This window comes from Vollenhovia emeryi, unplaced genomic scaffold (assembly GCF_000949405.1).
Source record: "Vollenhovia emeryi isolate VEMERY1.0 unplaced genomic scaffold, V.emery_V1.0 DF939157.1, whole genome shotgun sequence".
Taxonomy (NCBI): Eukaryota; Metazoa; Arthropoda; class Insecta; order Hymenoptera; family Formicidae; genus Vollenhovia; species Vollenhovia emeryi.
The window spans coordinates 1677961-1693460 of NW_011967209.1; the positions used below are offsets into that span (position 1 = coordinate 1677961).

Genomic DNA, 15500 nt, shown 5'->3' on the forward strand with positions numbered 1-15500 from the left:
CTAAGGAATCTGTCATTAAGAGGACCTCCGGTGGTTTTAGGACACCCTGTATAATTTGTGAGTTGTTCTGTCATAATATAAATATTACAAAATTTTAGATTTCTGATTTCTACGTTAGACAAAATTTTCCCTGCGGACAAGCATTTTATAAATCCTATTTTTTTAAATTTTTGCTTTAAGGGTTTTTTTTTTACCAAATAATTGCCACGCGTATCCTCCGGTTGCCTTGACATAAAATTTTCATTACGCAAATGCTAAATTTGTTCTTACGATAAGAGAGCTGGCAGCACGGTTCTCGCACCGTGTCTCTGTACTTAGATACTGCGAGAAGTTCTAACCGCGAACCGCTGCATTAACTAAAGTGCACGAGCCGTCGCCAATGCTGACATGACGTTAAAGTCTGCAGCGCGTCATTCCTCGTTTGAAACCTGTCGAGGCTCGATCCTTTCTCGGATTCGTGATTTAATTTACATCAACCGCTTCTATGAACATTTTATCCACGATTATTACGATAATTGGCGTGGAAGATTCCTACGCGCATTTACGATACCACTGTGGGCAAAACCTTGCGTGCGACGATATTTTTGCCGTTCGACGACAAATTCAGAGAAACATCTTTGCTTTCTTATATCGTTTCATATCATCTACCGCGACACACGTGTATTTATGCAAATTATATGAGCATCAGACAAGGCTACGCTATCAACTAATTACCTGAATCGTTGTTTAAGTCAGGCTCCGTAATTGAACGGAACAAAAAACGATTCTTATAATTGTTACAAGCAATTTTATTTATAAAAAACAACAAACGTGCGTTTCAGAGAAAATCGAGAGACGGACTTGATACCTGAGAATACAATTTTGCAGTCGTCAGTATGACGCGTGTGTCTCGAAATTGTTTACGTAGTAAAAACATACGTATCGCATTACGTTCAAGCATATTATGCTCGATCATTCGTTCTATCCTTATCACGTAATGATAAGTATTCTGTTAAAAAGTAGATCCACTACGCCGAAACTGTAACTTTCTACATGAACAATTAACAAAAGCAAACTTATTTAGATAATTTTGTATGTCTATTATCTCAGCTCTTTTTTTTACCGATTTCATCGTTGTAATTTTACTGTCCGGATTAATCTAGCACGTGATGCAATAAATTGCACCTTTACTTACAATAAGCGTTGAACAAAATTGATCGACGCTGAATGAAAATAGACGTTGTAGACGGAGATGATGTATAAATAACCATTGAATGTTGCAGGCATAATCTTGCGAACTGCGCGTGAACATATAAATCTACATTATTATATCATCGTTAAGCGCGTATTCATAAAATGTGTATACGCGCATTTACGAGATCTACGAACGAGAATTATTTTTATCGTTAGATCATATAAATTTTAATTAGAAAAGGATTTATATAGCTCATATATAAAGCAAAGAAAGCAGAGCAAAAGAACGGCAAAATAGGATCAGCAAATATAGCGTTGTATATTTATGGCTTTTAAAATTAGAAATAGGCTACATAAATATTTGAATAATATTAAAATAAAAATATACTTCTAAGATAATTTACATATTGCAATACTATTCGTATATACACTGATAAAAAAATTATCTTAATCGACAAACATTACTTTACTCAAGAAAATTATTCATTAGGTGGCTCCTAATAGCTTATTAACTTAAATTTAAAAAATAATAAACAAATTAAAACATGCATTTCTTTAAAGTATTTATTAAATATCAAACAGTAGATAATTTTAAATTTAAAAAATTTTACTTTAATTCTATGAAATGTTTACTAAGATAATACGTTTTACAGCGAAGAAAATTGGATTTCTTATTTGACAAAAACAACGATTTCATTTAATAAATAGTATTCCCTATCTCATAAAATCTTTAGTTGAACGTAGAAAATATAATAATTTAAATTAATTTACTTAATACAATACACAGATTTACTTAAAATTTCATATTTTTATTTAAATAGAATAAATATTTACTTGGTTAAAAAATTTGTTTGCCAGTGTACTATATATTTCTTATTGGTTTATCGAAGGTACATCAAATTGATCCTCGCAAGGCGTATTCGCGATTTGTGAACATTGGTTTTTAAACGATTGAAATTTGTGTCAATTGGAGTGTATACACATAATATCGAATACGCACCGAGAGATGCGCGTTGTTTTTAGACATCTAAAGGCATCTCCGGTGAAATCGCGGTCTCCTCCCCCGTGGAAAGCAGCTTCACTCATGCCATATTCATACGTTAATGTCGACGCGAATAATGGAAGGGGAAGAGGCCTTTCGCGGTGTGCGCGTACACGTAGGACGCGACTCGAAGAGCGTCGCGTAGGCCGATAAAGTCGACGCCGCCAAGCAGTCTGGCATTCTCCGCGTTTCTTCATTTCTCGTTTCGTCATTGCCTTGCGAGAAGCCTCCTCTTCCTCTCCATACGGGGGAGACTCGCTTGCCGACCTTATCCTTCCGTCATCCTTTACGCTTTACGTCATCCTCTCGCATGTGCGACGTGCCTGGATGTGGTACGGACGCCGTGCTGCGCGGTCTTCGCTACATATTACTTTCCTCTTGTCATTAATTCTACGTGATTATCCATTACCACGTCAAGATGGGACATCCGCTGAACGTTCTATCGGACTTTCTATTCCGTAAATCCTTCGCTGTGTTGAAAATATAAAAATCACTTGTCGCTTCATTAAAATTCATTAGATACTCTTCTGAATATTGAAGATTCCTTCTCTTAATTATTTATGAAAGTCTTTTTAAAACATTTATTGCCGTCATGTTAACTGTTTCCGATAAAGTTTCATAAGTACGTGCTGCGATGTAAAATGCAGCACACGATTGATTGGATTTTCCAAAATTCTTAGATTGTTTTCATGACTTCCGGCATCTATGTACATGTGAGGGAGATGGAGCTTTAAGATTCCGACGTTTTCTTAATTAAATCCACCGCGCGAGAGATGTATTATCAGGCGTTTATAAGGTGAAAATGATATATGAAGATGCATCCACAACTCTTTGCTTTTTCAAAGACACGAAAAATCCCGGAGCCACACGTATCCTGGTGTAGTAATCTATCATCGGTGATAAAATGTAAATTTGATACAGCAATCTGTTAATAATGCCCATTTAAAAGGGTACGAAAGATTTTCAGGTTTTAATAAACATCATGAATGGATTGTAGAGAGTTCGTAATGTTCTGCCCTTTCCATGCGGAAATGCAAAATTATCATTCGAAATTATCACTTCATGGACGAACGCGCGGAGTAATCATGGAGCTGTTAAATCGACTGATAAAAAATATGAGAAAGGGAGGGATGGATACTTGTTTCTCTCGTCCTTGCTGCATTCCGTAATTTCTGATTCATCTTCCTCGCAGCCCTCGATATCTGTTGCAAGGAGGAACCACCTCGTCTCTCTACTCCTCTTTTCTTTTATCTCACGAACGGAGCACGTTCATTTAATCGGGGTCCTCGGGTTTCCGCTCTCGCGATATGATCTCGATCTCTCTCCGCTTGTCGAGATGCGCTGTGCTCTCCTCAAGAGATCTCTCCCTTGAAATCTCCGGTCTCTCAGCCGAACAATAACCGCCCACACGTCGCCGTGGTGTCATGCGTGCGGTGCCCTTCGTCGTTCCTCATTTTCACGCTCTGCGGACGCGCGTCGGGCTAGGCCTCGACGCCCCTTTCATCCTTCGTCCGCGTTCCTTCGTCATCGTCCTCGACCTCGGTCTCTTATTGTATCGACAAAAGCTGTCGTTAACAGCGCCGGCTGCGCCGTCGTCTCGACGTCAGCTTCGTCAAGATTAGGCGATGGTTGACAGCTCTCTTTCCGCTATTAGTAGATACACAACTCGTTGTGCGTTACACGTTTTTAATGATGAAGCATAGTGTGAAATGATTTCTACTTGTTGTAGAAAATTAAGTACCAAAAATTTGCGAGCATAAATTATTGGGAGCGATTTGAACTCGTTTTTCGTTGCAAATAGAATTCATTTTTATAAAAGAGAACTTTAAACTTATTTCTAATTAACGTTGAAATTCCGAACATTACTCGAATAAAATGAATGAAATTTTTAAAGGATACTTTTCCCCCCCCTTTTTTAACTTTTTTGCACATTATTTTTCAAATTAGTATCATAAAAGCTTAATAGTGCCTTCGCTTTGTTGTCGGGTTTATGCGAAATGAATTTATGATTGTGAAGTATCTCTCGCATGCATTGTTTGGGAAAATTGTTAACAATAAATGGACTTGCAGATTGAGGCGATACACAAATCACGTCCGGTATGTTTGAGTAATTAGTCGACGAATATGTACGGTATTAAAGCAGATACAGGAAATAGCCATCACACGATCGTCTATGCACACACAGATATACACGTGGATAGACAATGCGAGACAGGAAATGTTTCTTGCGTTAAACTTGCTCGATCCGGTGTGTCCGTTTCGATGTATTTTTTGTACTTTTATTGCCGCGTCTCTCAATCTATGTTTGCACGTGGAATTAGTCTGATGCTATTATATAAATCATTGGATTTTTATCATCAATATATTAGTTGTAAAATTTAAAACATGTAGCAAATGACTATGACTACTTTGTTACTCTCTATCATTAAGTGAAAATTCGCAAATATTAAAAATTTAGTTATTTTTCTGGAATCTGTTGAATCATACAACGTTAATTTATTAATTGGAACATAAATGCATTGCAATATAAACAGTAATTTCAATAAAGCCGGGCAGACTAAATCAGCGAAATATATTAATATTAATAGATATTAATAAGTATTAAATAAATTCATTTTTCTTAATTTGTCAGTTATCTTACAAAATATATAATAAAATTAATTGGCAATTTAACGTATAGTGTTTAATAAATTATTTAATGAATAATTTTATATTTTTCGGACAACTTCTCACTTACACATGTTATAGCAATAACTTGGTGTACTAGTTGGTTACGATTTTTGTTTCTTTTTTATCTTCTCGATTTCGATAGAAATTTTAAAAAATTTCCGTAGACGACGATATTTCGTACCTCAGCATCTACTATTCATATCAAAAGAGTTAAGAAGTTTCTTACAGCACTTATGGTATTGAGAAACGGTAGCGGCAGGATTATATTTTCAAGCCCGCAAGGTGCAATTCAACAATGACAAACGGATGCAACGCATGTGTTTGTGGGCATACATGATGCATACGCGTGCTCTCGCGCGTTGCGCAAAGTCAAAAGATCTATGTGCACGTGTGCACTCGTTACCATTATCTGATTGTGCTAAATTCAGCGTGCGTTCGTTCCTGCTACTCTGTCCAGGAAGTGACGTCAGAGATATCGCACAGTGTATGCATAGCAAACGCTTGATTGGGATTTACGTGTGTCGGCGCGAGGACCGTCAACGATGCGCCACTTGTTAACTTCTCCGAATTTACTTATCCGAAAGCAAGTTCTGATTCGTATATTTCTGCGGTAGATGCTAATGATGAGCAAACTTTATTAAATCACAAAGTAAATTCGTTTCAAGGCGAACTGGTAAATTTATTCGCGATAATTCGTCCGCGTAGCTGTCTCAATATCGGATATTAATAACTGGTTTGTGAAGATCTGAGAGGAATCGAAATGGATATAGTCTTGAAAAGTAGGCTTTTCGCACGCAATAATCGGAACTTGTATATATACTCTTCGTAGGTAAAATAGAATATAAAATACAATTTTTGCCAAAATTACGAATCTCTTGGGGTTGTATGTATACGCGTTGCTTCCTTTCCTCTTGTCGCTCGCGTTCTCACTGCCGTTCCCCATCTGCTCGACTAGAAACGAGGTGGCTATCAATTAGTAGTAATTAACGCGGGATCAGAGCTTCACGATCGAGTCTGGACCAAACGTGACGTTGTTTCCTGATATATATCTTTCCAGCCGCCTCTCGACTTGTCGCGCCCGCTTATACTTGACGCTAATTAGTGATGCATAATAACCCGTACTACGTCGCTTATGAGGATACGATATGCACGGTCGGGTTAAATATAATACACCACCTTTCCTGGATAAATTAAAGAATTATTTGAACGTTGTTAAACACGAAAACTCCGTTCTGTTTTCCCACTTTACTATTTTTTTACTACTTTTTCCCCTAATTTTATACTCCCCTGAAATTATGATATAGCTATGTCGTTACATCGAAATTTCTTAATATCTATTAAATCGTAAAAGTAATGCTGTTTATACACACACACACACAGCACTGATGATATTTTTATGGACGTACATACTCCCACGAAAATGTAAAAATTGAGTTCAAGGATTACTGGCGTATATATAGATATCTCGAGGCGTGGGTATTCCTTACGGAATAAGTTATGGGTAATCGAAAAATATGATAGAAGTTGTCAAACAGTTTCTATCGAATTTTTATTTTTATTTTTACCTTGGCTATTAAACGACATTAAAGTCAAATTTAATTATGGATTAGTAGATTAGTAGTTTAAACTGGCAGCGATTCAGTCGACGCATTAATTTTAATATGGTTATTTCTTCAACGTTATATGTAAAAGGTATGCAAAAGAACTGAAACTTTAACGCACGTTTGAAGCAATATTTTTCGTCGTTTCTCTCGCGGTATTAAGTATTCCACCAACGAAGCTCGCATTTTAAGATACATCCTGTATATAAGTGGGTAGAGAAGCGACTTATCTCGCGACTGGATGGATAGTTCGTGTTATCTGGATTATCATTATCCTTACGCTTCTCTGCGATCGACGTGAAATACAACGTGCAAGGTGGATACGTACAAGATGAAATCTCGCGAGCATGATCGCGCCGATCGAGGTAGAATCCAAGTGGCATCCAAGCAAGTACCGTGTACCTTGCGTGGATACGTATACACTGCGTGTACTTTACGAATGCCGGATCTGCGCGTATCAAAGGTGTTCCCCGTGCTTGTATTTATTCGCAGTCTCGGTCGTATTTTACGTGCAGACAGGATTGAGGCTCTTGCCAAGTGAGCGCCGAGGATGCGTGCGAGCGAACACGTAATATACGGTAGTAGCACGGGCAAATAACAAATAAATTTCTAGGAGAGTATAAACAAAAAAGATCCGACAATGCAGATAAAAGCTTGAAATCGACTTGTTTCATTTTGATACATGGACCAATCGATACATTTGGACACTAAAGATTGAAAGACATCGCTCTGTTTTTCCTCAGACTTTTTCATTCTCTGGGTACATTATTTGTATTGATTTATTTACGATATAGAAATTTGCATGCGTAGATGGATCATGAGTTTAGAAGAGACATGAGGGGGAGAGAGAAAGAGGGAAAGAGTTCATATATCTTTTTTGCAGTAACAGAATATATGTATGTTATATATCAATTTTCGCACTCTAGATAGAGTTAGACATAAATAGTTTCTCGTATTAAAAAATATACACAATTGGTTGTAATACACAGATTATGTCAACCTACCACTATACTATTACAAATGTTTGAAAGGTAGAACACTATTTTGCAATCCAAGCTTGTTTCGCCAATAAACTGAAACAAACAGAAATTATCGAGCGGAAATGACCGAGAAAATCGGATTTTCCATTTTTCTTTTCTTTCTGATAATGCAGTTTCGTATTGCCTATGGATGGACATTTTGTTCAGTTTAATTGACGATAAACTTAGCGGATTTAATAAAAGAGACAATCTAGAACGAATGAGAGAGTTTAATTTTTAGACATAAAATCTAAAAGCTGTAGACATGAATAGGTTGTATAAACTGCAGTACGTTTATTTTCAGCAAAATTTAAAAAATTAAAATTTAAAATAAACTATTTATATTTTACGCTCCATATATTAAATTCAAACAAATGGATTTAAACAAGCTGTTATCTGTATTCCAGGATTCTTCTTTTTATTTATACTTCGAACAATCTTATTTGTTCGACTTGTATCATTTTACGCTATCGAATCAGATTTCATTCATAAACGTTTTCCGTACTTGTTTCTGTCTCATTTTTATTAATACAATTCTAGTGACACTTTTAGCACTTGATTACAAATCGTGAGCGCCAAGGCGTTGTGAATATTTATCAATATATAATATCCGTTACGATCTACCCACATTTACGTTCGTAGGAGCATAAATTATTTTAATCGTAGCGCTCTTCCTGCTGAAGTGATGCAGGAAACCATTTTGGAAGATCGCGTCGCAAATACGAGAGCCGAATTAATTACGAATGTTAGAATTATCATGTGGGCACGTAACCATTAAGGTGTCGAAACCGGATTCTGCCGTTGGTTAAAAGAGCGATACATTAATCTGCATCTGTGATATATGCGCGTGTGAGTTTAATATGAATTCGATCGTTTCGATCGTGTCTTGTTCGAGGAAGTCTCTTACATTTGGATGCAGCTATTAATGTGTAATACCGTTATTGAAAATGTGATTTTAATCAGATAAAAATGTAGAAATATGATGGGTCAAAAAAAGTATTGATTAACCTACAATAGAAAAAAAAGTGAGCGCAAGCACTGTTTCGAAGCATCATTCGATTCTAAAAAATCGAATCTAAGCGCAGAAGAAGAGATGTACGTTATGGGAAATCAAATAGACTTCGTTGCAATAAGATGCGTACAGAAAGCTATACGCGACGGGGACGATGCCGAAGGTATCGCGATTTCCGCTAATAATATTCTTCCTTAGCGCATCCTCTCGAATCGTGGGAACTCTCCGTCCAGCATCGTGCGTTTACCTGCCGTGCAACCATCCGCGTCCATATTTGACTGTCTGCGAAAACACGCTCTAGCATTCTTCTATCCGTTCAGCCCGAACGGGTTCGAGTCTCACATCATTCGATTTTCTTCTAGCTCCCAGATATCTTAAAATACCACCTACCGTATTGCTCGAAGCGCTCACCTTACGTTCTTTTATTCGCTTCACGTGCAATCGATAAACATGGTTAGAAGTCTTGGATAATAGGAGATAATAAAAAAAAATCATGAGTTTCATCGCAGTACCACATTTGCAACATTATTTTTGTGCTCTTTCAAAGTCAATCAGTGAATTATTATTGCAAACAGTCACTGATTTTCAATTATAAGATATACTACTGAAAATTGCAGTGGTATACTTATAACTGTAAATCGGTGACTATTCGCTGTTTTCAGTGATAATCCATCGATTGATTTTCGGGGTGTAGCCGCGAACTGCTTCCACCCGCGAAAAGCTGCCGGAAAATTCGATTATACTATAAAAAGATTTCTAATTTTTTGAGAGAGATAAATTTGAGGTAAAGAGTGAGAATCAGTTCGGCCCTTAATTCTAAGAAATAAACAATATAATTGTGAAATTTGTAGAAACACAACGTTCAAGAGAGACATGCACTTAAACGTTGTTGCACGATTAATAATTTTATATCCATACCTACAGAAAATTGCTAGATATTTAAGAAATTTGCGACAAGATCGTTTCAGCGCAGATCGGAAGATGGTAATTTCTCTTTTTAAACGTGATTAGATGGGAAACTTGCGACGTGGTTTACGATTCATCTTAATAATATACACGGCTACAATAAGTCAATAATGGGGAGTTAATTCAGGTTTGCACAATTATTTATTGTTTTTCTCCCAGTTCTCCGTAAGATCTTCGCAACATGCAGCGCGATGAAACCTGCCATAAAACATGGACCATACGATTATGGCCTCGTTCCTTGCTTCCACGGTCCAGCAAGGTCACGTATTTTCTTTTTTTTTTAACCTTTCATCTCTCATCTTTCATTCCTGAGTAACAAGACGTGTTTAGTAGTTAGCTCGGATCACGTTCGCTCTCGGTAAAGTGATGATGGGCATAGCATATGCGGCATCTGCGGCTAATCGTGTCGAATCGCCAGTAATGCGACCCGTTAATTGTTTGGCACGATGCGTGCAACGATCGCGATGTTGGATACGTTTGCCGCGTTTATTGGAGATAATTATTGCGCATCCAAACTGTTCGTGGATATTAACGGATTACGCAATGCGTGTTTGAGTCGTGCAAGAATTTCGTTCGTGACCATATCGCGTCGTACCTCACGCACAAACGCAATCGGACGATTGGAATGCCTGATTCGATGAACGTAAATTGTCATCAAGGTAACTGAAGCGGTCATTTTGGATTCTCCATTTTTCCCTTAATTAGGTACGTAGTTTCGTGGTCTGATGGACACTTTGTTGAGTTATATTTGTATGCTTAATTTTATCAGCCAGATACATAGATGTATAGAAACATAAATAATGAAATCTTGTTATTCATTACATTACAGAGTTTTGTAATGATATTTGTCTAGAAATTTACCTACAGACTGTCACTTGGCCTACATTTTTAATTTAGGTATAAATTGTTGCAAAAATTTATCTCTCTCAAATATCAAAGTTATTGTGTAAGTTCACGAAACGTCTTATAAGTGCATTTATTTTTATTTAAGGTGACAGCAGTGATTTCTTTAATTTGCGATAATAAGAACGTTTCTAACTTGAATCTCGTGAAACAGATTTTACGTTTTTGCACGAATTAATGCCGTCAATCAGTACAATAAATAAAGTAACAGCAATTGCGATTGGACCGATTTCCTATGACAGTCGATTTCCTTCTTCCACGCAATTACCTTCGTCGTCTTTTTCAATTTCTTTCTTTTTTTTCCGGGCGGAGATATACGTTTTAGATATACGAGGCGGGAAAAGATTCTTTAAGGCCTCCTTCTTTTCCTTTTTCCGTCGCGCCGCGATCCAATTACCGTCGGACTCACGCGCCCATTAACGTGATGCGTGCTCTGTTTTCCTGTTCCAGTCACAACCATGGTATGACACTTGATTGAGGTAGCCAGTCCATAAACGACCACCAACCGCTGCCGCCGCCATGAGCAAGCTATTTCAATTTCTGGCCCTCCTCCTGTTGGGTGTCAATGCCAGACGGACCGACGGAGACAGACCTGCGGATGACGCGTACGCCGGCCAGCAGCGTCGCGGCTCCCTCCACAAGTCGAATTACAACAGCAATAATAATTACAATCATCAACCGAACTCGCCCTATTTGCCGCACCAGCAGCCCAGGGAGCGGAAGCCCAACATTGTGCTGATTCTGACGGATGATCAAGACGTTGAGCTGGGTTCGTATTCCGCGTACAGGATTACTCGGGTCTCTCGGAAGCCGAGCTGATCGACACTCCGCCTTCTGTAAATTTCTTAATCTTAGCAGCAACAGCAGCAGCAGCATGACGATTAGTTTGTTACCTCATCGACTTTCTCTATTTATTTTTTTTCGTGGAGTCGATCAGTTCGGTTTCTAAGAGGCTCATTTATCGCCTCGGTATAAATACCTACGTGGAATACAGAGTTTACTTTGTTTATTGCGTGCGGGAGCCTGCTGGCGCCTTATCTCGCCATCGCGATATTAGTCTCAGTCCTTGCGAAGGCCCGCTTCGAGTTATCGCGACATGTACCCGAAGAGAAACGCGTGCAATATGCAATCTTATCTGCAACGCCGCATCAAACATTACGTGTATTTATTTCGCTAATTCGTCCGCTAATATCGAAATAGACCAGGATTCATTTTCGAGCAACACCCGAAATCTTCATCGGCAAATATTTCGAATAATTTCGAGTCGATTCCTTCCTTTCAGAGAAATTTTAATTAGACACGCTGCCGATTTTCAACCTGTTTAATTAAGAGATTACTCAAACACAGTTCGTCTCGAATTTAACGAAGAATACGTGCTTTTGTCTTTCCAACGACGTGTCTTTTTTTCTCGATCTTGTAACCGCGATAGTAATTGATATTTTATTGCGGAAAAGTTCACGAGTCCAGATATGAATTATACGATTCATAAGTGAAGACCGTATATCCTGTGTGTGTGATAAGCATCGATAGTTCGCATTCAGCATAGCAAACAGCGTATTGCATCAAACCGGCGAGCGATTAAGCGATTGCGGGACAATGGACGTGTGTATAGATTAACCGAATAGATGTTTGATCGTATCCAAAATGGTCGTCTCGTACCCACCGCAGGTTCGCTGAACTTCATGCCGCGGACTCTGAAGCGAATAAGGGACGAGGGCGCCGAGCTGAGACACGCGTACGTGACCACTCCCATGTGCTGTCCGAGCAGGAGCTCTTTGCTCACCGGTCGTTACGTTCACAATCACGAGGTCTTCACGAACAACGACAACTGCAGCAGTCCCCAGTGGCAACGAGACCACGAGCCGCACTCCTTCGCCGCTTATTTGAGCAACGCGGGATATCGGACAGGTAAGAGAGTGTCCATCGTTCATCCTGTAAGCCCGCTGGGTGATTACAGTCCCTCCCGCTTCGCGATCTCGCACTTGGCGGAGAATCGCGCACGCACGCAAAGCGTTTAACGATGTTATTGCTGTATTAAAAGCGAGACATTCCGGTCCTACCGTGTGAAACTCTCGCGACACGGTTCTCGGGTTGAAAATCCAACCTTTTCCATCTTCAATGTTAAACATTTCTTCTAGCAATTAAATTTTCTTTCAATGTGAAACTATCCTAGTGCCATAAAAGGGAAACGGAATGGCACATTATAAAACATATTAACGATGCTTTCTGTCACCGAATTCTAATTCGTATATTCAGCGAGTAAAATCGAACATAGCTTTTTGATAGAGCTATTTATTGCCGATGCTTCTACGTTTATTACTAGCGCGATATGAAGGGAATAGGCGCGTTATTGTCCGTTAGCATTGTAATGCACATAACTCGACCTTTGGCCGTACAAACGCAATCAGGATAATCGAGGCACGTTCAATTGAGAAGTGAGATTTCTATTTACCTCCCTATGCCAGCACAATGCGCTTTATGCGTAACTGGAGTCAAGTACGGTCAGCGATAAATCCTCGTTACATAGGTCGGCGCGAGCCACTTAGGCCGGGATTTTCAATCAGAATAGGTCAAAACCTTGCTTTCCTTTTCCTTCTTCCATCCCCCCCCCCTCCCCTCGACTACCCTCACGTCGCGTATGAATCAACGTCATCGTGGCAACATCTTCCACGATACTTATTCGCGCGTCGTTAAACGAAGAGGCAACTCGGGGTTCCCTATTTACATACGGTTGCTGCGCCCGCGGGCGGCATATTCCCGCAATTAAAATCTCGATTAATCCGCTCCCCCCCAATTTGCTCTTTCGCCGACGTTTCCACGCTCGACACGCCGGCGTCCCGCGATTTTCATTCCGTGCAATCGGTGAACACGGCAATGCATTCCCGGCGAAATTCCCGAGACTCGATCCCGCCGAGCCGGGTTTCGTCCCGCGCGAGCATTGTTCGGCGAGCGTTACAGGCTTCCTCCCTCCCGCAGCCTCCTAACCCGTCGGCGGCGAATCTTGCCGCGCGGCTCCTCTCTGAACGGATCGTAACGCGCACGTAACATCGCACCTGCGACGCGATCGACGCAAAATCCGAACGTTCGATCACGTCGATCGAGACTTGAACTTGTCGCATTAATCGCCCGCGACTCCGCGGATGTTCGTTCAGCGAAGCTCGAATTTCATCTGCAAATTCGCGACTACGTTTCGACACGGGACCCGATTTTAAATGCCGAGCACGTGGGTGAAACTATTGCGGGTGCAAGTGGAACTGTTAATAAAACTTTCAATTGAAAATGAGGTACGAAACTTTACAGCGTAGCAGTGGCCACGTTGCATTGGTATTTTGTATGACCTATCGCTCGATCATTTAGATCTCGCCGAGTGTTAAACCAGCAGCAATACTCTCGAAAAGTCAATCAGTAGACTATTACTGTGAATTAGCGAATATTCACTGTTTGCAGTGATAATCCACTGATTGACTTTTAGAGAGTACCACTGAAAATCGCAGTGGTGCACTCATAACTGTGAATCAGTGAGTATTCATTGTTTTCAGTGATAATCCACTGATTGGCTTTTAGAGAGTATTGCTGCTGGTTTAACACTCGGCGAGATCTAAATGATCGAGCGATACATCGCTGGGGATGATTGTACGGTGTTTTAAGACCGACGATTTAAGTCGGCGCGCAGTTCTCGTTTTCGAATACTGTCACGATAGGCGGCATTCGGGAATCAACATTAGGCTGTTCATTGCGATAAATATTCCCATATGTCTCGGTAATCGAATTGGTTGAGACGCCCGCCTAAGCGAGAGGGACGGTCCAGGTTCAAACCCAGGCTGGGGTAATATTTTTCGCAATAAATTTAAAATATGAAATATTTAGACACTAACACCCTGTCACGGCTCTTAGTCCTTTGTTCCTTCAAATGTGTGTTTAACAAATGAATTTCAGATCGTAGCCCGATGCGATTACTTATGCTAGGTTGTACCCGCGGCAGCACCGCGAACTGCAAGCAAGATTCGCCGTGTTCGTGATCGACTTAGAGCGACACGTCCCGACGTGATACCCGATGACATTAATGTGCTCTAATAACGGATAGATGCATCAGTTGCGATGCCTCATCGCGTTTATCGAGAAGCATGCGAACGTAATAGAGCCCGTCCTCCGTGGTGAATGTCGCGAGCTTTACCTCGTCATATTGCATTGCGATCGACGATTTCTGTTATCGCGTCGTAAAACACGTTAGCGCGTTCGCGACGTCAGGAATTCTTCCCGATGGTTCGTGAAACGTTGCAAGCCACCTGTCGCGAGCTTGCACGAAATAAATACCGCATTTCTTTTTCGGTGAAAAACCTGGACACGACAGAATTCCATTGCGCGTACGTACACCAGGTATCACCGATGCCTTCCCATATGAATTTTCGGCACAAATAGAATGCACATACATTTCCATGTACGTACATGCAGAATGTATAAATGTGTTGCTATGTGCAAAAATTCATGTGGGCTGGCGTCAGTGATTTCTAGTGTTAGTATGTATGTGGCAATGATGGCAGCTCCAGAATTCGATACCTATCTTACTTTTAAAACGGTTTTTAATGTAAATTGCGGGTTAGCTGGGCCTCAATCCATTTCTAGCTGTAAAAAGGAGGTCGGAGAATCAATTAAACCTCAGGTTAAGGATAATTGACGTAACACGGTAATTACTAGAACTGAGCCGAACGGGGTGGGGGAGGGAGGGAGGGAATGTGCAACGCGACGGTATATTCTGCAGCGCAAAGGGAGACAAAAATCTCCTCGCGATCGCTGGGACCAATCGGTGAGCACGCTCGCCGACGTCGGACCTTGCACAGACGTTCGGGCAAGAGAGCGGAATCTCCGCTGCTTCTTCTTGTTCGTCGGTATCTTCTTTTCCGTCGCGTCCGTTCGCGACCATATTCGCGTAGGCAGGACGTTGCTCCCTGAAAGTGCAGCCAGCCAGCCGGCCGGCCCAGCCAGCCAGACTCCTGTCTCGTCGATCGAACCATTCGCCTACATCCGGCACGATTGCTACGATTGGCGATCTTCCAAAATTCGCGTACACATCGTATCGCTCCACTTTCGGCGCAATGTCTGGGCATCGCCGAAAT

The 15500-nt window shown here is 40.4% G+C and overlaps 1 protein-coding gene across 6 annotated transcripts in view; it reads left to right on the forward strand.

Moving 5' to 3' along the window:
- LOC105564967 (extracellular sulfatase SULF-1 homolog) overlaps nt 1-15500 on the forward strand; it is a 73056-nt gene that overhangs the window by 31320 nt on the left and 26236 nt on the right. For all 6 annotated transcript variants that reach the window (XR_001009164.1, XR_001009165.1, XM_012017764.1 and 3 more), the window contains exons 2-3: nt 10837-11155; nt 12055-12294. Coding sequence is in view for 4 of the 6 variants with exons in the window: in XM_012017764.1 (XP_011873154.1) it covers nt 10906-11155; nt 12055-12294 (490 nt within the window). In the remaining 2 variants the exon portion in view is untranslated. The remainder of the gene's footprint in view (nt 1-10836; nt 11156-12054; nt 12295-15500) is intronic.